The 24,755-nt window shown below is 42.0% G+C and overlaps 1 protein-coding gene across 1 annotated transcript in view; it reads right to left on the bottom strand.

The window, feature by feature from the left end:
- Nucleotides 1-15,220: 15,220 nt before the first annotated feature.
- The window catches only part of ANOS1 (anosmin 1), a 137,490-nt gene continuing 127,955 nt past the window's right edge, over nt 15,221-24,755 (bottom strand). Inside the window, exons 11-14 of the mRNA XM_084844239.1 lie at nt 23,695-23,866; nt 19,207-19,427; nt 18,929-19,067; nt 15,221-15,968 (exon numbers count right to left, since the gene is read on the bottom strand). Of these exons, the coding sequence (XP_084700365.1) occupies nt 15,910-15,968; nt 18,929-19,067; nt 19,207-19,427; nt 23,695-23,866 (591 nt within the window). The 3' untranslated portion in view covers nt 15,221-15,909. The remainder of the gene's footprint in view (nt 15,969-18,928; nt 19,068-19,206; nt 19,428-23,694; nt 23,867-24,755) is intronic.

The raw sequence follows: 24,755 nt of genomic DNA, 5'->3' as shown, positions 1-24,755 counted from the left end.
ACAAGGCTAAAAGAGATGACGCCGGAAGATGAGCCCCTCAAGTCAGAAGGTGTCCAATATACTACTGGGGAAGAGCAGAGAGCATTTCCAAGTAGTGCCAGAAAGAGTGAAGCAGCTGGGCCAAAGCCGAAAGGACACTCAGCTGTGGATGTTTCTGGTGGTGAAAAGAAAGTCCGATGCTGTAAAGAACAATATTGTCTAGGAACCTGGAATGTAAGATCAATGAATCAAGGTAAGCTGGAGATAGTCAAACATGAGATGGCAAGACTGAACATCGACATCTTGGGAATCAGTGAACTAAAATGGACAAGCATGGGTGAATTTAATTCAGGTGACCAGTATATCTACAAACAAGGGCAATGCCAAAGATTGTTCAAACTACTGTACAATTGCACTCATTTCACGCCAGCAAGGTGATGCTCAAAATCCTACAAGCTAGGCTTCAGCAGTATGTGAACCGAGAACTACCGGAAGTACAAGCTGGGTTTCGAAGAGGCAGAGGAACTAGAGATCAAATTGCCAACATTCACTGGATCATGGAGAAAGCAAGAGAATTCCAGAAAAATGTCTATTTCTGCTTCATTGACTATGCTAAAGCCTTTGATTATGTGGATCACAACAAACTCTGGCAAATTCTGAAAGAGATGGGAGTACCAGACCACCTTACCTGTCTCCTGAGAAACCTGTACGAGGGTCAAGAAGCAACAGTAAGAACCGGACATGGAACAACCGATTGGTTCCAAATTGGGAAAGGAGTACGACAAGGCTGCATATTGTTGCCCTGCTTATTTAACCTATATACAGAACGCATCATGAGAAACGCTGGGTTGGATGAATCACGGGTTGGATTTAAGATTGCCAGGAGAATTATCAACAACCTCAGATACGCAGACGATACCACCGTAATGGCAGAAAGCAAAGAGGATCTAAAGAGCCTCTTGTTGAGGGCGAAAGTGGAGAGTGCAAAAGCTGGTTTGAAACTCAACATTAAAAAAACAAAGATCATGGCATCTGGCCCCATCACTTCCTGGCATATAGAAGGGGAAGAAATTGAAGCAGTGACAGATTTTATTTTCTTGGGCTCCAAGATCACCGCAGATGGTGACTGTAGCCATGAAATTAAAAGACGCTTGCTCCTTGGAAGGAAAGCTATGGCAAACCTAGACAGCATAGTAAGAAGCAGAGACATCACCTTGCCGACAAAGGTCCGTATACTCAAAGCTATGGTTTTCCCAGTAGTAATGTATGGCTGTGAGAGCTGGACTGTAAGGAAGGCTGGGCGCCAAAGAATTGATGCTTTCAAACTGTGGTGCTGGAGAAGACGCTTACAAGTGCCAACAAGTGCTTGCAAGGAGGTCAAATCAGTCCATCCTAAAGGAAATCAACTCTGACTGCTCATTGGAAGGACAGGTACTGAAGCTGAAGCTCAAATATTTTGGCCTCCTAATGCAAAGAGAAAACTCCCTGGAAAAGACCCTGATGCTGGGAAAGACTGAAGGCAAAAGGAGAAGGGGACGGCAGAGGATGAGATGGCTAGATAGCATCACCGATGCAATGAATATGAACTTTGAGCACACTCCGGGAGAGAGCGGAGGACAGGAAGGCCTGGCGTGCTATGGTCCATGGGGTCACGAAGAGTTGGACATGACTGAACAACAACAACAAAGCAATATTTACAAAAGTATTTAGCAAACAAGTTTGAACCTACAGTCAGGGCCAGAAATATTGGAACAAGGATAACTGTTTTGGCAGTTGGCCTCCGTACACCACCACATTGAAGTTGAAAGGAAACACACCCAGATGGGAGCGAAGTCAGGACTTTCAGCTGTAATTCAAGGGGTGTGACAAAAGTGGGGCACTAACCATTCAGGAAGGACAGCCAGTGGCATGCACACACACCCATTGTTGGTGGCTCATAAGTAATGGAACAAACCAACATCAAACTTAAGGATCGCCTTTAATATCTGGATGAAAATCCTTTGCAGTCAATGACTGCCTGAAGTCTGGAACCCATGGACATGACCAAATGCTGAGTTTCCTCCCTTGAGATGCTTTGCCAGGCCTTTACTGTAGCTGCCTTCAGCTGCTGCTTGTTTGTGGGTCTTTCTGCCTTCAGTCTTGTCTTCTGTAAGTGAAAAGCATGCTCTATTGGGTGCAGATCAGCTGACTGACTTGGCCATTGAAGAACATCCCATTTCTTTGCCTGGAGAAACTCTTGGGTAGCTTTTGCTGTATGTTTTGGGTCATTATCCATCTGCAATATGAAGCGGCGTCCTATCAATTTGGCAGCATTCGGCTGAATCTGAGCAGAAAGTATAGTCCCATACACTTCAGAATTCGTCCTGCTGCTTTTATCAGCAGTCAGGTCATCAATAAACACCAGTGACTCAGTTCCATTGGCAGCCATACATGCCCATGCCATAACACTGCCTCCACCATGTTTGACAGATGATGTGGTATGCTTTGGATCATGAGCTGTTCCTTTCCTTCTCCATACTTTTCTGTTCCCATCATTCTGGTACAAGTTAATCTTGGTTTCATCAGTCCAAAGAATCTTATTCCAGAACTGGGCAGGCTTTTTTAGGTGTTTGCTGGCAAAGGCTAATCTGGCCTGTCTCTTCTTGAGCGTTACCAGTGGTTTGCACCTTGTTGTGAAGCCTCTGTATTTACACTCATAAAGCCGTCTCTTGACTGTAGATGTTGACAATGACATGCCTACCTCCTCAAGAACATTTTTGACCTGGCTAGATGTTGTGAAAGGGTTCCTCTTCACCATGAGCAGCATTCTGCGGTCATCCACTTTAGTTGTCTCCTGTGGTCTTCCAGGCCTTTTGCTGTTGCTGAGCTTGCCAGTTAATTCCTTCTTTTTCAGGATGTTCCAAACTGTTGTGTTGGCCACTCCCAATGTTTTTGCTATCTCTCTGATGGGTTTATTTTACTTCCTCAGCCTGATGATGGCCTCCTTCACTCGCATGGACACCTCTTTGTACCTCATGTTGGGGGTTCCAGTGAACAGCTAGCAAATGCAAATGTAACACTCAGAACCACCTCCAGGCCTTTTATCTACTTGCTTGGTCATGGGGCACCCAGGAAACAGGCCACACCTGGCCATGCAGCTGCTTGTCAGCCATTCGTTCCATTACTTATGAGCCACCAACGATGGGTGTGTGTGTATGCCACTGGCTGTTCTTCCTGAATGGTTAGCGCCCCACTTTTGTCAAACCCCTTGAATTACAGCTGAAAGTCCTGACTTTGCTCCCATCTGGGTGTGTTTCCTTTCAACTTCAATGTGGTGGTGTACAGAGGCCAACTGCCAAAACACTTATCCTTGTTCCAATATTTCTGGCCCTGACTGTATATATTTAGGAAAATTACAAAGTAGTTTGAGGTAATTGATAAACTGCTGTATTAAATAACTTATAAATTACTGAGCTACCTGTGATCATTACAGCCAGGTATTTCAAAATATTATGCTTATCTGACAGGGACACAAAAAATCCCAAGAGTAATCCGGGAGGAATTTATTGTTGGGAAGGTATCTAATTAATCTCAGCTGAGGTTGTTAAACTAGGAATGGCCCATTCCTCCCCACCCCCACCCCTATATATGACCGTGATAAGTAATTAACAACTCAGGTGTTCATAAACTGCAGAAATCATAAACCCTATTTGTGTAAAGTCTAATATTGTGCTTCTGCACATTTAGAATGCCTTCAGAGTTGAAGTGTTTAACTAAAAAGTCAGATCCAACTGTAGTTCTGACTACATGAAGATTCAGAATTTTAACTTTCTTTTATGTAATATTGAGTTTGTGTTAATTTATGTTAACATGTTACTTTTATGTGGATATGTAGTTTCCTTTGTTAGATGTTTGTTTTGTGATGGTCTGATGACTACATATAAACAAATTTGACTTGCAGTTAAAGTGTACAAGTCATTTAGAAACAACCCACCAAGAGCAAAGTACCAATTGTGTCCTCTATAGAGGTAGTTTCAATTGTCCCATTTTCAGGAAACCCGTTCATCACTGATGCACCTACTGAGGAACCCAGTATATCTGGCATAGAACCCCTGCATGATGGTGTACACTGGAATTTTGCTAAAAACAACAACACAGTAATGTGCACACAAACATACACAACAGTCCCATGTGTGTGCGTGCGTGTGTGTAGGTATGCCATTATTGATCTTTTCACAGCAGAATGCTTGATAAGCTTCCACAGAAGTCCCAGAACAAAGCATGAAAGCCACTCAAGAGGCAACTGAAGAGAAATTCCTGCACATTTTTATTTTAGAATTAGAACCTGCCATGGGAAGTCCAGTCTTTTCCAAATTGAATGCAGAGATGAACATGGATACAAATATTTCAGTGCATCAATTCTATCCTTTTTCCTCTGTATAACCCAGAAAGTTATGTCTGTTCTTGTCAAAAATAAATCTTGTGCATAGTAAATCTGTATTGTTGTTGTTTTAGTTTCCCCACTGGACTTTCACCATGCCCTTTCCAATCTGTATAAGGCCAAAAAGCTCCAGAGATTTTTCCCCATCCTTTCTAAAGCCTTGCTTGTGGGAAAAGCAGAGGATATTATCTCTGGAAAAGTATCATATGCATAGTCTTTACTTCTCCAGATGCAAGAACAAGGGCTACAAACCCACCCACAAATGTCAAGACAAGAGGTGTTACCTGTTAACAAAAACAAAACTGGGACAATCCAACTGCTTACTGGCAAAATGTACTCCTGTCACATCACCTGGAATTATACATATTTGTTATACTTGAAAAGTCATGTCTGACTACAATCCATAGTCTGGTTCCTTTCATTTTCTTTCTGTTGTATTGTCCTTGGACAAAAGCCAGTATTTTGGCTTTAGGCCTTTCTTGATGAGACTGGGTTTATTCCAGGTAATGAAGTTATAGCACCTGAAAACAACAGAACTAGAAATCTCTCCCTCCACACATACACACACTGAATAGTACAATGCTAGAACCATTTTAGCTAAAAATAAACAACCACCTGTCTTGTCTTTTCTCATCACTGAATGAAACTTTATTTGATTTGGTGCTACATACCGCTGGCCATCCTCTAGTTCAAAGAAACAAGACCTAGAAAATGTTACTGATAAAGCTGACACACACACACAGTAGGTCAAAGTAAAAGTGATCTTTTACTGGATAGCTTTTGGTACTAATACACAAGCTTCCATTTTTTAATGGAATGATTTGGTTGATTCAGTTGACTGGATTAACCCAGTTTCACTAGCCATCAATTTTCCAAGCTTTCGGAGTTGCTTAGAGGAGTATAGCAATGGTGCTATTATATACCATTTTAATTGGAAACTCAGGGAGCAATCCTATGGCCACTAGTCAGAGGCTGGACGGCCGCAGGATATCTGGTTTTCTGGGAACCGACCTCGGAGCCCATGCTCCGAGGTCAGTTCCTGGAGAACTGACCTTCCCCCACTTCTGCACTGCCTCACAGGCAAAGCAGAAAAGCCCTGTGCCCCGTGCTCACAAGAGGAGTGTGGAGCAGCCAAGATGGGGTGTTCCCGGGGGGCGTTCTAGGGCAGGGAGGGCGGAAATGGCTGTACAACACATCCAATGTGTCATACAGCAGCCTCCTCCCCTGCTCCGTCCTCCTGCTGCTAGGCAGCCGCAATCGGCTGTCTAGCTGAAAATGCAGGGCAGGAGAAGCACAGAGGGAACGATCCCCTCCATGCTTCTCCTGCCCTGCATTGGATAGGCGGTCGCCTCCGAGTTTGGAGGCGGCTGCCTATCTGCATGGGATTGCGCCCTTAGTGTAGTATAAAAGATAAATGCAATGCACATAAAAATATCCACTAAAACTGTTCAAAATAATAGAATGTTTTGTGTGGGGGAAGGTCCAAACATTCTATAATTATTTATAACCCTATTTTATCTCTTTATTTTTAAGATTTATGCTCAGGTATATATTCTGCCTGATGTCATTTTGTGAAATTCTTCACATACCTACTTTCCTCCAATAAAAGTAATCATTTTTCCTACTTTGAATCTATCTTTGTATCTCAAAGACCCAGCAACTCCAATTATATTGGGCAGAACAAAACAGTTCTAATACAATGAAGTCTATTTTAGCTTTCCTAGCATACATTAAAATTATTGTAAATCGTTGGCTGTTTCTTGTTATTTCCATGCTTTATTAAGCAGAAAAAATCCAGTACTTTTAATGCACTAGACTTCAGAAAAATTGAAACATACATCAAAACAGTTGTGTAACTCCCTTCCTCTAGTGATAAATAGGGAAATAGAACTGTTTATAGTGCCCAATAATGCATTTAGCAAGTTTGGATTAAAAACAAAACAAGTTCTGCCAATGGCTTACATTCTAACATGACACAATAAATGAGAGATATGAAATGGGAAGGAAAGGAGTAGAAACACAGATGAATCTGTTCTTCGAGTTCTACCCATCTTTGATGTGGTCCTAGATATACCCACTAACACAGATTAATTCCTTTAGAAAATGTAATCTGTGGCATAGTTTTGGCATGGCAAAGTAAGGTAACCAAACTATTTTAGCACCACTGTACATCATGCAATCTTATTTCCATATCTGCAGTTTCACAAGATTTCTACCACTGGTTTAATTTGTATAAGACCATGTGCTACAAGATCCCAGAAATATTTTTTATTCTTACTAATAATGGCTTGCCCAAGATCTTTCCAAAATGTATTAGCATGACTTTCCTTTTTTTCTCTTAAGAGGTCTTTATATGCACATCACTGTATTAAAAAAATCCTCATTTGATCATCAGATTTATTTGTCCTTAAAGATCTAACTGCTTTTACCAGAGACTGTTGGCTACTTCTACACTCTGCATCGAACTAGGATTGTGTGCGAGGTTCCATTTTCTGATGTCCAGATTTTACCAAAAAGGGCCTTAGATTTTCTAGCAGGACCTGGTATATGCTAAGGTAATTACCTGCCTTATTTATAAATTCACCTCTGAGCTTCATCATAATTTGATTCCCCAGAATTTGCCTTATTTCATGTGCCACAGGTAGGGATGGCAGAGAATTTCTCCACGAATCTTCGGGAGGCCGAGTGCCGAGCCCGAGGGGGAGGCATTCCCCGAAAGTGTTGGGGAAATTCTCCGCTGGCCCCCCGCCCCCCCGGGATGGGACTTACCGTGGCCGAATGTCCCTCTCGGCGGCGGGTCCTGGCGGCGTTTCGGCAGCATTTCATTGGGAGCGGGGGCGGCGGCTGGTCTCCCGACCGGCTGCCACCACCGCCATTACAAAATAAAAAAGTAAAACAAAAAACAAAAACACACACCCGTGATAGGCTACGTGACGATTTACATAGCCTATCACGGCTAGATTTCCAAAGTCAGCCATGATAGGCTACGTAAATCGTCACGTAGCCTATCACGGGTGACTTTGGAAAAAAAAAAAGCGTGTACGCAAATGGCGTTCCCTTATTTTCGCCGTAGTCTACGTAAATCTTTACGTAGACTAGACGTGCCAAAATAAGGAACGCAAATGGTGGCGCCCATTTTTTTTCCCCAAAGTCACCCGTGATAGGCTACGTGATGACTAACGTAGCCTATCACGGCTGACTTTGGAAATCTAGCTGTGATAGGCTACGTTAATCGTTACATAGCCTATCACAGCTTTTTTTCCCCCCACTTTTTCTTTCATGGCCGGGGAGACGGGGCGCTTCTCCCTGGCCTGAATTTCGGCCGGGCGAGGTGGGGCACCTCCCCCCCCGGCCTGAATTTTGGCTGGGCGAGGCGGGGCGCCTCCCCCCCCTCGCCTGAACTTCGGGGGGAGAAGCGAAGCGCCTCCCCCCCACCGCGAAGCAAGCTGCGGGACAAGGTAAGTCCCTTTCGTACATCCCTAGCCACAGGTAATGACCATCCAGTGTCTTTCCCCAACGTGGGTGCCTTGCATAGGATGTAAAGTGATAAGCTGCTTACTGAGCTTTATACTGCCTACCTTTGCAACCAATGAGAAGATATCACTATATGTCCATTCCTCTAACTAGAAGGACTGGACTTTTGAATAAATGTTATGTGACACAAGGATGTAATCAACCATACTGCCCCCATTCTGGGTTAAGTAAATATAGTGGCCATTTTTCCTATCCAATGGCCCTCCATTTAAACATTGCAACTGTTTATATGCAATAGAGTATTTGCCCATTTTTATTGATGGACTTGTCCTGTGAGTGGCTATCTGGGATATTAACATTATCTAAGGCAGTCACTTTACTAATTTGTTCATTTCCACCCGTTCGAGATTAAAATCCCCACATAACAAAACATCTGCTTTTGGGAATGCTTCCTCAATGCATTGTAGCACTTGTTCCAGATCCCGCCAGACATTTTTGGCATGTGGATTCGTAGGTTTAGGAGGCATATATACCTTCAAAGAGATCACAGGGCTGAGTCTTGAAATATTCACTAGTACTGTCTGTATATCCATTGTTAAGTTTTAAGTCGTTTATATTCAACTGTGTATCTACAGAAAGGACAGCCAGGCCTCCACTTCCACACCCAGGCTTACATGTGTGAGAGCTGGAAGGGCCGCTATTTTAAAGCCTTGCAGGTGAATATCATTAACATCTATGAGCCAAGTTTCTTGTACACATAGCAGGCCAAATAATTGCATATAGGGGGTAAATTTAGGGTCAATTAACTTATTTATCCAGCCTGCCATATTCCAAGACAGAATACACAATAAAGACTTAAGCTGTTTTGCTATTAGTCTATCTTGTTTAGGAGACTTGCAGTGTCTAAAAAAATGCTACCAATAGGCACCTGGGCTGGTCCCATATGCTTATACCTATCCACATCAGGTATTTGTTGAAAGTTTGAAGTTGTGCTACTCAGTTCATGCGGTTCTAAATAGCTATAAGACATCCACCCCTCACTGGTAGGTATTGACCTGAGATAAATTCTATTTCTCTCAGACGGGTCTATATTCTCTGTCTCCCCAATTGTCTCGAATACACCCTTCCTTTCTGCCTTCTTTGGACAGCTCTATATCCATGGGTTTATCTATTCCAGTTCTACCTTCTCTTTTAACTTTTTAACTCTAAAAAATTTAGGTGACGTCACTTTAGAATGAGAAGGTTGATTTACAACTGATCCCCCTGTATTTTGTTGATTAAATATCTATATTTGACTTAGCTTGGTCTGTAACTTTTCTAACTTGTACATGATTTTACATTGTTGCTTATCAGGAAGGTTATGGAAGGTAGTTATCAGATCTTCCTCTGCTGGCTCAGTCCAATCCATATGATCTGAAGCTCGGCTCTTGGGAGCTGGTTTATTGCAGTCTGATATTGCTTGAATAGGACCCTTAAAATTTTTCCTCCAATACTATTATGTCTCCAGAGGGCACTGTGATTGGCTCAATCACATTTGAAAGCACAATTGGCTCTGTGAATTAGATCATCACAGCCACCTGAGTTGAAAGTGGGTCTGGTTGAAAGAGGAGAGAAAGATTTCTTCCCCATGTCTTCCTTTTTAGATAGTGGTAGGGATCTTCCTGCTGTGTCTTTAAAGTGCTGATGAGGGAGCACCCCTTTCTGGGCTAGCTGATCTTTCTTCTCCATTATCAGTGCTGGAATTCTTTGGGAGCTAAAAATTAAAAGAATTTTTTTTTAGCATGTCCATTACTGAGAAGCCTCTTGATTTTAAATCTACATTACCCAAAACACAGGACCCAAAACACAGAGCGCCATTTACAATGTTGGCCCTTGTATGGCAGAAGGTGAACGACAATTTCACATGGTCTCAATATCCAACTGCTTGAGTGGGCAGAAGTTCTTGTTTCTTTGCCCTTCAGTGAGTTATTATAAGGTGCTTGCTTGGTGTCTCCCTACCTTTCCTGAAGATGGATATCAGGGAGTACAGGAATGTAGGGGTGCCTGTTGAATAGGCGATGCAGTTTTTCCACTATATTATCTAGCTGTTTATAAATAGATTGAACTGTCTGGCTGATGAGCAAACATTGTTCCACCAGAAAATCGGCTTTCCCAAGAGTCCATTTCTGTTCGGTCAAAAAAGGAGGGGGCTTGCTGCCAGCCTCCATCTCAGATCTGTGAACAATCACTTCCAAACTCAAAGTGTCAAAACGGTTCCAGACCAGAATTGCAAACTTCTCAGGGTCAGACTTGGCTTCCGCTGGCCAAAGACAATTCTCTATTCTGCTTTGTTTAGTACTGGGAAGCACCACAGTATCATCGCTGTCCAGACTTCTGGATCTTTTAAGTTTCCCCATTTTTGCTATTAGGCCGAGTCCATTCCGCTCCCTAAAAGAAAACAAGACCCCAAGTTGTATTTTCTTTAAAATGTCAGATTGTAAAAGATTAAAAAAAAAAAAACCCAACACAGCTGTGGGCTCCCAAACTAGTGACTTGCAGCAATTAGTGGAGATAAAGCCTTTTAAGTCCATGGGACGCCCATGAGAAAAAGATAAGGCAAATATGCCTGTAACAATTAATTAATTAATTGTTAATACCATTAACAATTACTGTAACATTAATACCATTAATTAAAACAATTAATACCAAGCAAACTGCCACATTTTAAAACCATTTTAAAACTTTTCAGGTGATAAGATCAAATGAACGAAAAACAAACCACAGAACAGCCTTCTCCATCGCCATCTTAGTTCGAATCCACTAGTCAAGAGTATTCAACTGGAGCTAGGCATGCCAAACCCTAGCTCTGAACATGCATTGGTATGGATTGGAGCCACTCTCTATAGAAGACTGCAGTTATAAGAAGCCACCTCAATAATTCTATGTTATTATTATTACTTTATTGATATGCCGCCTTTCATGAAACAAATCCTACCAAGGCAGATAGTAAGAAACATAAAAACAATACAATTACAATAAAAATATTAAGCTTTTTTAAATTAATAAATAAATCATAAGGATCCTTCCCACAGGACAGTTGGTGGAAGATGCCTTGGGGCAAGGAGAGTCCACTTGGAACAGGAGCAAGTGTTTGGTGTCATCCTTATCTACCTCTCTGTCTCTCTCCTGGAATCGTCCCACAGAGCAGTTAATGGTAGATGGCCCTGGCAGTGGGGGAGAAGGGATGAAAAACTCAGCCAGGGCAGGCCGTAAGGTCTTCTCTGCCTGTCTCTCTCCCTCTTCTCAATAATCAATAATGATGTCCAGATAGCATAAAGAACTACATGAGACTAAATTGCTATATAGAAGAGTAGTTTATTACTTAAACTTATGTACAAAATCTAGACATGAAAATAATGAGAAACAGAGCAGACTATTTACAATTTTTTTACAATTTTTTTTACAAGAAACATTATTCTCTCTGACATCACACACACACACGCACAAATTAACCCTCTTCTGTATAACATATATAAATAAATACTGGCTTTTAAATGACTGTTATAAGAACATGATTTCTACAGCCAATTTAGTTAACAGTTAAGTAGCTCCATTATCTCCACACTACAATATAATTACATAAAAAGAAAAATATTTTTACATATAGAACCTCTGTTAGTTACTTTGTAAATTGTACCATACCAATATATTCAATAGAAGTAAATACAGTCATACACTTCATGCCTATAACTGAGTTATGAGTTTTGGCATGCAAAACCATATAGATCCATCAACATCTGTAGGCATTAATTTACTTTTTTTAAATAAAGGTTTGAAATGGAAGAAAAAAAAACATGCAACAACTTATAAGCATCATATTCCTAGGTTCCAATGTACAGGTTTGTGTATTTATAGTAACTTGTGTGTCCACAGGTACTGATCAAAGATTTAAGAACACTCAACAACAAAAACAGGATAAAAGGATACCGTGATCTAAAAATAAATAAGTTAGTATCACAGCTGTCTTTATAACCCTTTTTTTAAAAAGGGGTAATGTTTTGGAATGAAACCATTTAGGCCTTGATCCTATATTCTTTGAAGGCAGCTAATATTCTTGTAACTAAACCCCATTCCTATATAGACAAGCACTGTGCGTCGTGATACAACTCAGTGCTTTCAATGCAGTTTAAGCCTTTATGTATCTGTTTTCAGAATCTTAGTACAGTACTCAACACAGAAATCAACGGTGGTTTTACTCCCTGTGTTCAGGGATGTTTACACACGCTTTTATATTACTTGATTTCTCAAGACATGATAACTTGCAGCTGACTGTGCCAATCAACTCCATTGAACAGCATTGTGTTGGCTATGATTAGAATTGCTGCGCTTTATCGGCAAGTGCTACAATGGGGAAGATGTAGGTGAGAACCACCCTACAAAACCTGGAGACACTTGGAGCCAATGGGCACTATACTAACGCACCAGGAGGACCCACCACTATCGCAACGGGGAGCTAGCAGTTAAGGAAAGCAACTAGGGACTTGCAGAAATGCTTACTTCCGGAATGGGGGCAGGTCAGCAGAGCTTGCAGGAGGAGGTTCTGCTGACCTGTCCCAGGGTTGTTTTTTGAAGGGCTCGCTTTCTGTTGCATGAGCAGTAGGTCCTGCTGGTGCAACAGAATGAGTAGGAGCATTTGGTTCTCCCGTCATGATTTTTTTTCTTTCTGACTTCAAGGGCAATAGAGCAGAAACCACACACAGCATTAGTGCTGGATACTGCTCAATGTGTGTGTGGTTTCTGCTCTATTGCCCTTGAAGTCAGAAAGAAAAAAAATCATGACGGGAGAACCAAATGCATACACACCATCTTGGTCTTTTGATATCTTGAAGCTCAACATGTGACCTGTTTCCACTGTCTGAGTGATAATCAGGTGGCATGAAAGCTATGTCTATAGTGCTAGAGCTGTAACAACTGCTTCATCCATGTAACTCTACTACTGAAACAATTAACATGTGTGAACAATAATGGTGGAGTCAGGGCTTGCAAGGATGGCGCACCAGTACTTTCTGATTAGCAGGGACGCCTCCCCCTGCCTCAGAATTCCCTGCGACTTCTGAGCTTAGCTGCAACCCTCATAGTAGCTGGGGGGAAATCAATTTACCCGGCAGCAGTATATTGTTCCTGTTGTGATACAACGTATTTTATAAACGCTTCATCTTGAATGTACAATTAAGAAACATTAGCTTTACAAAAGTCCTGCTCCTAATAGAAATGAAGGCCGATACAACTGCTTTGTTGATACACACCAACACAACTGCCTGAACTTCTCCTTCGGGGTGTGGGTATGAGTACGGTCATGATGAGCAGCTGCGCTTCAGAATTTACCACTACACCACTGGTAAACAAACAAGGAAGCATGACTGCATATGACAATTATGGGGTGGGTTCTTTCAAAGCCTATAAATGACCATGGAATAATTCAAGGACAACTCTGCCTTTGCCTACTGTTATAGCAGTAACAGTAATATTAATATGGCCTCTGTCATCCTGAAAGAAAGCAGTACATTCTTATTCTTCTCTATGGGGAGGGGAAGGGAAGACTCATTGTTTCTTCTAGGACTTAACACCTAAATCAGAAATTTATATTAATTAACATGCAAAGGGGTAGTTATAAAGATGCAGCGTATTTAAAAACTTTCCATCATCCTTATTAAATCATGATTATAAAGCAAAAAAGACAAGAGAAAAAATGATTAGCTGTAACTCTGGAAGTGTGACCCAGAGCTGGATTGCTGAAAGAAAACATGTAGAAATTGTTTAGGCTAACGAAGTTTGAATGTGGTGCTCCCTGTATAATTCAGTAAATAAGGTTTTCTTAAACAAACAAACAAACAAACAATTCCTGGAAGTCCTCAGAATTTTTGTTCAGTTCAGTAAAATGACATCAATATTTGAATAACTAAGACACATGCAATTCTATCACCATGATCCTGAGCCACATATTCATGGCAATTTTCACATGATGTAATCTTCCCTGTGTGTGGACTTCCATAGTCATTTACACTGAGGGAGTAGATTGCACAAACTTTCTTCTGCATGCACAAAGATTTTCCCTTTATTGAAATAAAAAAGAAAGCCATTGCTGCCTGGGATGCTCAACGCCCTCACTCTCTTTTGTTGGCTATTAAGCACTAGAAAGGATACCTGGAATGCAAGGATAAATCGAACCCATGTGATACATCACTACTTAAGAATTAGGTCTTTTATCAAAGGACTGAACTGCATACTTAGGTTCAGTCCCAAGCTTTTTTCATGGCTTTGCCTCAGTGACATTTAGGGATGGTGGAGAAATCCGCCACGGACTCCAATGAGGCCGGATTCTAAAGAATCCCCCGGAGTCCATTGTGGAATGGACTACACCCCCCTGCCACCCTCCTGGGACAGACCCTGCCTGGCAGTGGCAGCTGCTCCGGGTCGTTGCCTCCATCCACTGCTGGGCTGTGGAACGAAATGGCGGCCAGTGTAGCGGCCGTCATTTGTGTCCCTGCCAGTGGCCATGATTGGCTATGTAAATATTTACGTAGCCTATCACGGCAAAGAGCAGGGACGCAAATGGCAGCTGCTATGCCTACGCCATTTGCCCTAACGCAGGGACGCAAATGGCGTAGCGGCCGCCATTTGCGTCCCTGCTCTTTGCCGTGATAGGCTACGTATATATTTACGTAGCCTATCATGGAAAGAGCAGGGACACAAATGGCATAGCGGCCGCCATTTGCATCCCTGCTCTTTGCTGTGATAGGCTATGTAAATATATACGTAGCCTATCATGGCCTAATGTAGGGACGCAAATGGCGGCCGCTACACCGGCCGCCATTTGCGGCCGCAACAGCCCAGCAGCGGACGGCAGTCCAGCTGCAGATGGGCCCAGCCGGCAGATCCGCAGACTCACCACAGAGCGGAGCCAACCGGGCAGGATTCCAGGGGGAGGGACGGATCGCCCCCCCGCCGAGGACGCCGCCACCGGAACGAGGTAAGGGATTTGTACGTCCCTAGTGACATTGAATGGCATATGGTCATGATCCACAATCTACTTAAACCAGACTACTTTCACTTCAATTTCTGTGATTTGATTTCATATATTCTAACTGGTTTAAGTAATTTCTGGCTCCCACTGTGAATAGCCCCTGACAACATTAATATATGTTATCTGGCAATGACAGTTCCCAATTAAATGCTAATGTAGTATAACTATTCTAAAACTGCAGAAGGTTTGGCCACATCTACGTCACACCTAAAAATAATTTTCAGCATTCACATCTGAATGTCTGGAAAACGGCCACCCACGAAATTCAGCATAATTTATTTATTAAACTTCGTATTTATTTCTGCTAATTTCATGTGCGATTGGCAGTATTCACATGTAAATGCCACCATTCATTAACTTTAGAATATTCACTATAACACATATATTGACTGAGAAAATGCACCTTATATTTCTTCTATCTGCTGCTGTGTTAACATGGACTTCATAAAACCAATATGGAATTTGTGTCACGTAGTTCTGTTTCTTATGACAGCTAATGATGGGACCAGAGTTTGTTCCTATCTATCTATCTATCTATCTATCGTGAACTGATAACACTTAACTCAGAAATGTTGGTTTACATCTATAGGTTTAAAACTCTGCATAATACCAAAAAAAACCCACCCCAAACCCATACACAGAGAGTTATAGACTGAGAAGACTGTGAGTGTCCTACAGCGTACACTGTGATGCTAGTAAATCACTATACTTAGATATTTTTAAATTTTCATAGATGTTGAATGTTTCAATTACATGAACACAGTTGATTGTTGCATGACATACTTCATCCTAGAATTAGTACAAACATGCTTTCTTCAGTCCATATGATGTAGATATCTCCATCCAGTTCATATAGGGTAAACATCCACTAGAACACAGATCATTACATACTCCAGTACAGATGCATCTTTCTGATCTTCTTGCAAGGGTTCAGTTTATATTCTTTGCCAGCTAGTTAACAATCCAATGCAACTTAGTATTTTTCAGGTGGTGGCTTGTAGTGATGTGGATGATGTTGCTTCAGATGAGGCCCTAAAAAGGAACAAATGGTTAAAGTAGCCACAATTCATAAAAATCGAAACTGATGTAGTAGACAAAAATATATTATACTGCATTCATCTGAAGAATATATAAGCGGTTCATTAATTGTAATAATTCCATGTATAAATGCACCACATTCTCTTCCATGAATAAGAAGGATGGCATACATGCAGACTACCCATTGGAGGCACTGATATTTATTAAGAAGCTCAGTCATGCTAGCTTTTACACATTATTTGAGCATCACCCTAACATCTTGTCTAAACTATGTTATTCTTGGAGGCTGTTTCAGCAAGTACAGACAGGAACAAAAGGTTCCATATAGCAATGTGTGTAATACTAGCACCTGATGGGATTAATGTTCATAACCTGTGTGTCATTTACTGTAATTGAATCAACAGGAGTTGCCCACATGCAAGAATGCCAAGCTACTGAATCTTTTGTTTGATCCCAGCCCAAGTATGCCCAAGGTCATGAACTCCTCTGTGTTTTTTGCCTGTATCCTATAACTGCCCTCGAGTCTAGACCCTCACTGTGATTGCAGAATGTAGTGTGCCCTCTCTTGCACTGACCGGTGATTCTTCCAGGTACTGCTGTTCTGCTGGCATGTTGTTCCTTATGATCCCTTCATAGCACCACCCCTCCCACAATATGCTCTAAAACTGAATGTCCTCAATTGAATAATCTTTATTTCACCAGGCTGATGCATCTTTTAGGAAAATGAGGAACTACCAGAACCAGAAATTATCAGATATTTATTAATAGGTTTCAGTCTGCAATACTACACATAATCCAGTTATTTCAATAATTTCCTCAATAAATCTGCCTGGCAACTACTGATGAGCAAGAGCTCATTCTCCCAATTAAACTACGAACAGGCTTCAGTAAAGCAAGTTTAAGAAGAAAATTGGGGAACTTAATCACTTCATTTCTGAGAATATGCAAATTTTGACCTGTGATGCATCCAATGACATCACTAGATCATCTTACACGATTTCCTGGTTTGCCAGTATGTCAAAGAAAGAAAAACGTGCTGTAGCTCAGTGGTGGAGCACATACGTTGCATGAAAAAGATCCCAGTTTCAATCCCCAGCATTTCAACGTTGAGCTGGGAAATTTCTCTGTCTAAAGCCTTGGAAAGGTGCTGCAAATCAATTAAGACCAGCTTTCCCCAAACTGATGCTCTCCAGATGTTTTGGACAGCAATTCCCATCAGCCAGAGCTAGCATGGTCAATGTAAGTTGTAGTCAAAAAAGTAGAATCATAGAATCATAGTAGAATCATAGAATAGTAGGGTTGGAAGGGGCCTACAACGCCATCGAGTCCAACCCCCTGCTCAAGGCAGGAATCCAAGTCAGAGCATCCCTGACAAATGGCTGTCCAGCCTCGTCTTGAAGGCCTCCAGTGTGGGAGAGCCCACCACCTCCCCAGGTAATTGGTTCCATTGTCGTATTGTTCTTACAGTCAGGAAGTTTTTCCTGATGTTCAGCCGGAATCTGGCTTCCTGTAACTTGAGCCCATTATTCCGTGTCCTGCACTCTGGGATGATCAAGAAGAGATCCTGGCCTTCTTCTCTGTGACAACCTTTCAAGTACTTGAAGAGTGCTATCATATCTCCCCTCAGTCTTGTCTTCTCAAGGCTAAACATGCCCAGTTCTTTCAGTCTCTCTTCATAGGGCTTTGTTTCCAGTCCCCTGATCATCTTTGTTGCCCTCCTCTGAACCCTCTCCAGTTTGTCTGCATCCTTCTTAAAGTGTGGTGCCCAGAACTGGACACAGTACTCCAGATGAGGCCTAACCAGTGCTGAGTAGAGGGGAACTAGTACTTCCCGGGATTTGGAAGCGATTCTTCTATGAATGCAGCCCAAAATAGCATTGGCCTTTTTTGCAGCCACATCACATTGTTGGCTCATATTCAGCTTCTGATCGACAATTCCAAGATCCTTCTCGCTTGTAATGTGGTTGAACCACGTATCCCCCATCTTGTAACTGTGCATTTGGTTTCTTTTTCCTAGGTGCAGAACTTGGCATTTGTCCCTATTAAATGTCATTCTGTTGTTTTCTGCCCAGCGTACCTCCTGCCAACCTCTCCACCACTGCTGCCCCATTCCCTTTGCAAAAAGCTTACTCAGAAGTGATGGGGGACGTGTAACCGGGCCTCTACTACACCTCAGAAAAGTCAGAAATCTAAATAACAAAATGTTAGTGGCATACTGAATACTAGAAGCCTTGGAAATCATCCCTGGGATGGGAACTACATTTAGCAGGATTCCTGGAGCATAGGATGAAATTCAAGTCAGCATCCTGTGCACCAAAAACTCTGGTGAATGTAGTTCCTAATTCCTATGCTTGCTAGAAAACTACATGTCCCAGGGTTCCTGATACCCTAGACTAGCCTTCCCCAACCTGGTGCCCTCCAGATAATATTGAACTATAGCCTATAATTCCTATTATCCCATTGCTTAGCCATGCTGGCTGGGGATGGCGGGAGTTGTAGCCATTTGGAGGGCAGCAGGTTGTGGAAGGCTGCCCTAGAAACAGTAGCATTTTGAGGTGCAATGGAAGTCCAGTCACCAACTTTCCCTTTGTTGGGAGGTAAAGTAAACTTGGAAGACATACAAAGGGAGCATTAATGGGAAAGGCTGGCAGCAGAATGAACCAATTTTGAGCTGGATCTAAACTTCTGAGGAGTTTGGTCCCAATTTGGAGTGGATTTGAACAGTTCCAAACTGAAATATTAGTTTGCAAACCCACCAACGCCCACATCCACTGAAGGTTGGTTAATTAGGTGTTGCCGACTTCAGATGCCTATTCTAAGAATGAACTATACTTTGGCAGTGTACAACCCTTGATCTTTTCTGTATTCTTTATGAGAGGGGAAAAAGGAAGAAGTGCCTTTCTATATGCATATGCATCAATCAGAATCTTTTCCTGTAGGATGTCAACACTCACTGTGTGGAGGCGTCAGCAAATCAGGTGTTTGGAATGACTTTATGGTAGCTGGCCCCTCACCACCTGTGGTCAGCACTTGCACTTCTAAGCGGTAAAGAGTTGATGGTCTCAGGTTGGGCACTGTCAATATGTAGTGATCCTTAAAGGAAATGGAAACAGTTTTTCCAAGTGAGATAGGGCATTAACTAGATTGAAGTTGTTCACTAGCATTGTGCACACACAGGTGTCTCCTTGGCTATTCCCACCTATCCCACACCACAGAAGCAGCAGACACTTACTACTGGCAGTATCTGTGACTGGGAAATAATGCTGTTGGGTAAGCTGTTTTGTCTGCTCTCCGTCGTAACCTCTGCCCAAGTGACTTGGAACCCTGTCATGGGTTGGTGAAGGTTTGCTTTTGATATTTTCCAGGAAAAGTGGCCAGTAATGTTGATGTCCTGAACAATGAATGAGGCAGAAAGATTCTCTGGCTTTGCCAACACTTTTGGGACAACTGGAGCTGCAAAACATACACATACCACCACCACCACCACATATGAAACAAGATGTTAGCATTTTTATCAAGCTTTTAAGATCAATGTAAAAAATATCTACATATAGAATAGCTTCAGCTCTGAAGATCATATCCTGTTTCTCTACCCAATGTTCCCAGCAGATCTTGATTTTTAATGCTATTTAAAATATCAAACTTGGCCATGTCTGTATTATACTCACAGAGTTTCTAGTCAGATTTTTAAGGTCTACAGAACAAACTGTCTGAATGGAATTAATGAAATGAGCAAGTTCCTATTACAAACAACTGAGAGATATAGCACAACTTTTTCTGAACATACTTACTGATGTTTCAAACATGGGCCAGAGAAGGGATAACATAAATAGCAATAGGACAGGAAGAAAATACTTGCACAATATGTCAGTACACTGGACACAGTTTGTAATATTATTTATCTTCCACACCACTGTCATCATGTTTCTCCTTCCTCTTTTACTAATCCCAACATTTTCTTTTCACTTTAAACTCATTCTCACTTTTAAACCTCTTAGTGGTTGGCCTTTCCTTCCTGTTTGGTTTTCCATTACATTTCAGTCTGGACTTTTCGTTTATCTGACTCTTCATGTTTGGACCAAGATCTCTTGCTTGATCAAATATCTGTGTGTTTTTTTATCTTGCTTCTGCCTACACCTAGAATGCCATCCTGAACCCAGTTACTATTCTTCCTCTGACTTCTCTTTTACATGCTCCTCTATTAAATCTCTGCTGGTTACTATGCATTATTTTAAAGTTTAATTAAAAATAGCCTCAAACCAAGATCTCCTGCAATGATAAAACAGTAATCCATGCATAGGAACCTGTTTCTATTGTCCAATTCCTCTTGCAGTAATGAAGCAAACATATTGTTTTGATTTATATTCTGCCTTTCAATCAGTTGATTTCCACATATTTAACAGCTAAAAAAATATTGTGATATTCATGTTTCTTCTCCCTCTTGTTTCTGGTTCAGTTAATTTTTTGTTCATTTTTGAGATTGTATGTTGCCTTGGCAAACAGATATTCATTTTTTACTTTTACAGGAAAGCACTAAAAAATCATTTAGGCACTAAACAATATATAAAAATGTAACCTCTCTTTTGCAAGGTGTTGCAGACGTTTTATCAAATACCAAGACATTTTCTAGTACCAGGTCTGCTAGCAACTTTTCTACACAAAGAAATTGCCTTCCAAACTATTAAGAATAATGGCTTGTTGATCAAAATAGGAGTTTGTGTGTGCAAGTGCGCGCGCGCGCACGCACACACACACACACACACACACACATATAAATCTAAAGAGCCTAACAGTAGCTTCTATAATGATATGGCATTCTAGGGAAGTTCATATTTCATTTCTTCCCCACAATCTGTAGAATGAGCATAATATTTTCGATAGTGATCTTTAACATTCTTTACATTCATATGATTTTATTTCCAAAACAATCTTTTGTGTAAGGTAAGGTGAGAGACAGCAGGCTGGTTCGCACAACACAGCAGGCCAGCGTGGCTTATTTAACCCACGGTGACCCCGTAGCACACGCAGCCACCATTTTGCATATCCAGTCCCCACTCACGGTTTGTCATGCACTGCAGACCCAGAGAGCGTGGGATATGCAAGGGTTAAGCAACCCTCATATAACTATAGAAGAAACCATGGGTTAAATAACCCATGACAAGCTGTGCCATGTTGTACAAACCAGGTTAGCAACTTGCTCAGTGAGCTCAGTTATGGCGTCTGATGTAGTACTGCTTGCTCTGGAAATAATCCTGCATTCTGATCATATTTCTTTTTTTTTCCACGATCTGTGGAATGAACTGGTGTTAGTATGACTATATCCAGTATCTCATAGCTTATTCTTCAGTGATGTGAAAAATTATTCAGATCTTTAAGGAGAGTAAGTATTGGCCCAATTTCGATGTTTATATCCTGGCTTAATAACCAGAGATATGAATGAGCCTTTGCAGACATGCAGCCCCTTGATGGCATACTTGATGTCTCCAATTAACCATAGTTTCCTTTTTTGGCTGAATTTGGAAACAATGGTTACCAGCTTCAGAACAAGCCAGGATCACAGACCACTTAAAACTGTGATTTCAGAACCTGGCTTGTTCTGAAGCTGGCAAACATGCTTACTTCCTTATTTAATTATCCTGCCTTTCCACACAAAAAGGGTGTTTAAGACAGCCATAGAATACTGGTTCAAGCTGAACAGTAAGCTATGTTTAGAGACTTTCTGGTTTAAATTGTGATTTGCATGAATGGAAGAACAAAGGGCTGTGTGCTCAGGCAAAAGGCTCATTCATATCATAGCTTAATAAGGCAAAATATATTTGTCCAAACACAGCCATGGTGTAATAATGTTTGCCACTTTTGAGTCTGTGCCTTAAGACGCAGCTAGAAATTCAACAGGTGTGGCTTTTCCTAGAATGAATATTCACTGATGGGGAAAGCTGAAACTACCTGTGAAAGGCACAGAGTCTGAATCAGGAGAAAAAGTGGCAGCCTCATGTGTAACATTCATTTTTATGTACAACATGCCTGTGTACTTCTGTTACATATAAAATATTGTAAAATATGGGTTGACTATTCCATCAGAATTTTCCATCAGAATGGCCACAAGACTGGAAAAGGTCAGTTTACATTCCAATTCCAAAGAAGGGCAACGCCAAAGAGTGTTCAAACTACCGCACAATTGCGCTCATTTCACATGCTAGTAAGGTGATGCTCAAAATCCTACAAGCTAGGCTTCAGCAGTATGTGAACCAAGAACTACCGGAAATACAAGCTGGGTTCCGAAGAGGGAGAGGAACTAGAGATCAAATCGCCAACATTCGCTGGATCATGGAGAAAGCAAGAGAATTCCAGAAAAACATCTATTTCTGATTCATTGACAACGCTAAAGCCTTTGATTGTGTGGATCACAACAAACTGTGGCAAATTCTGAAAGAGATGGGAGTACCAGACCACCTTACCTGTCTCCTGAGAAACCTGTACGAGGGTCAAGAAGCAACAGTAAGAACCGGACATGGAACAACCAATTGGTTCAAAATTGGGAAAGGAGTACGACAAGGCTGCATAGTGTCACTCTGCTTATCTAACTTATATGCAGAGTACATCATGAGAAACGCTGAGTTGGATGAATCACAGGTCGGAATTAAGATTGCCGGGAGAAATATCAACAACCTCCAATATGCAGACGATACCACCCTAATGGCAGAAAGCGAAGAGGATCTAAAGAGCCTCTTGTTGAGGGTGAAAGAGGAGAGTGCAAAAGCTGGTTTGAAACTCAACATTAAAAAAACTCAGATCATGGTACCTGGCCACATCACTTCCTGGCATATAGAAGGGGAAGAAATGGCAGCAGTGACAGATTTTATTTTCTTGGGCTCCAAGATCACCGCAGACGGTGACTGTAGCCATGAAATTAAAAGACGTTTGCTCCTTGGGAGGAAAGCTATGGCAAACCTAGACAGCATAGTAAGAAGCAGAGACATCACCTTGCTGACAAAGGTCCGTCTAATCAAAGCTATGGTTTTCCCAGTAGTAATGTATGGCTGTGAGAGCTGGCCTATAAGGAAGGCTGAGCGCCGAAGAATTGATGCTTTCGAACTGTGGTGCTGGACAAGACTCTTACGAGTCCCCTGGACTGCAAGGAGGTCAAATCAGTCCATCCTAAAGGAAATGAACCCTGAGTGCTCATTGGAAGGACAGATACTGAAGCTGAAGCTGAAATATTTTGGCCAGCTAATGCGAAGAGAAAACTCTCTGGAAAAGACCCTGATGCTGGGAAAGACTGAAGGCAAAAGGAGAAGGGGACGGCCGAGGATGAGATGGCTAGATAGCATCACCGATGCAATGAATATGAACTTGAGCACGCTCCGGGACAGACCACAGGACAGGAAGGCCTGGCATGCTATGGTCCATGGGGACACCAAGAGTCGGACGCAACTGAACGACTGAACAACAACAACATTCCATCAGAGTTAAAATGACATGAACAAGAGAAATTAAACTTGTGTAAGCTGGTTCCTTTGTATTTGTGGGCTGTACCTGCATCAATATTTGTTAAGTAGTAATACTGGGATTTTTTTTAGAAAATGTTCAGATAATAATGGAAGGACATCCTGTTTCGACATTGGTGTTTGGATCTCTCTCTGTTAAAGCAGGTAACTCCTCCACACGTACTCTGAACCTTTTGTGAGAATCTCTAGAAGTGCTAATTTATTCTACTTACCTCCTTCAGTAGGACAGCTAATGTGCTTGTGCTTTTTCCCTTTAAGATCAGAACAAGGTGGAGTAGTAAAGTGAATACTTTCAGTCTTCAACTGGCCTTTGGATCTTGCTGGCTGGACCGTAACTTTGTATTTGCATGAAAATGACAGGTCCTGAAGAATTATGTAATTTTCCTACAAAAAGATAGTTTATACATCAACCTGCTTATTATCTTCTCCTTGCTACATTTGTGCTCAGCTGTCAGAGCAGAAGCAGCCTCAGAGATCTTTACCAAAAAAGTGGGGTGGATGTCTTGTTTCAGGTAGGGGTGGGCCAAGTGCCCTTAAAAGCATGGGCATCCCATTGGGAAGTGGATAATTTTAAACTCCCCCCCACCCCAGTGAGTGGGATCCCTACCTAGCTCATCCCTACCCGTGCCAGCCTCCCCACTGCTTCATATGATGGTAGATGCCCACCCCACTTAGCCCTGAAGATCGCTGCTTCTAGTTTGACAGCAGTCAAACTAGAAGTGGTTTCAGCAATTTTGAGGGAGAAAGGGAACTGCATGTCAGGGGACTAGATATAGACTATCCTCAACTGCAACCCTGTATGTTTGCTAAGTGCAACATACAGGGCTCAAGTTGAGGAAAACCAGTATTCTTCATTAACTCAGTGTTCTGCAAGTGCACAATAGCGATAAACCGAAGGGGGGGAATTAGGGGGACATTAGCACACATTCCCTAGGCATGGACTGGTTTTTGAGCAAAACAGGGCTTGGAAAATTGTTTTGAAGAGGCTCCAATCACCATCAGAGCGGGGGCAGAGGACTTGGCTGCAGACAAGACAGGTTCTGCCACCAAGTTCCCTGGCATCCCAGGGAACTTCGTGGCAGAACCTGTCTTGTCTGCAGCCAAGTCCCCTGCCCCCGCTCTGATGGTGATTGGAGCCTTTTCAAAAACAGATGCCAGGTGGAGCCGGCTGGACGACTGAGGGGAAAGCGGGTAAACAAGGTACACACGGTGGGTGGTGCATCTGATCTGTTGAGTACGCCAACCACGCACTGTGGGATGTTCGCAAAACAAC

This window comes from Heloderma suspectum, chromosome 3, assembly GCF_057233095.1.
Source record: "Heloderma suspectum isolate Gila_16-S chromosome 3, 16-S_ref, whole genome shotgun sequence".
Classification (NCBI taxonomy): domain Eukaryota; kingdom Metazoa; phylum Chordata; class Lepidosauria; order Squamata; family Helodermatidae; genus Heloderma; species Heloderma suspectum.
The sequence above is the reverse complement of the archived record's forward strand: the minus strand, read 5'-3'. Positions and strand labels throughout refer to the sequence as shown.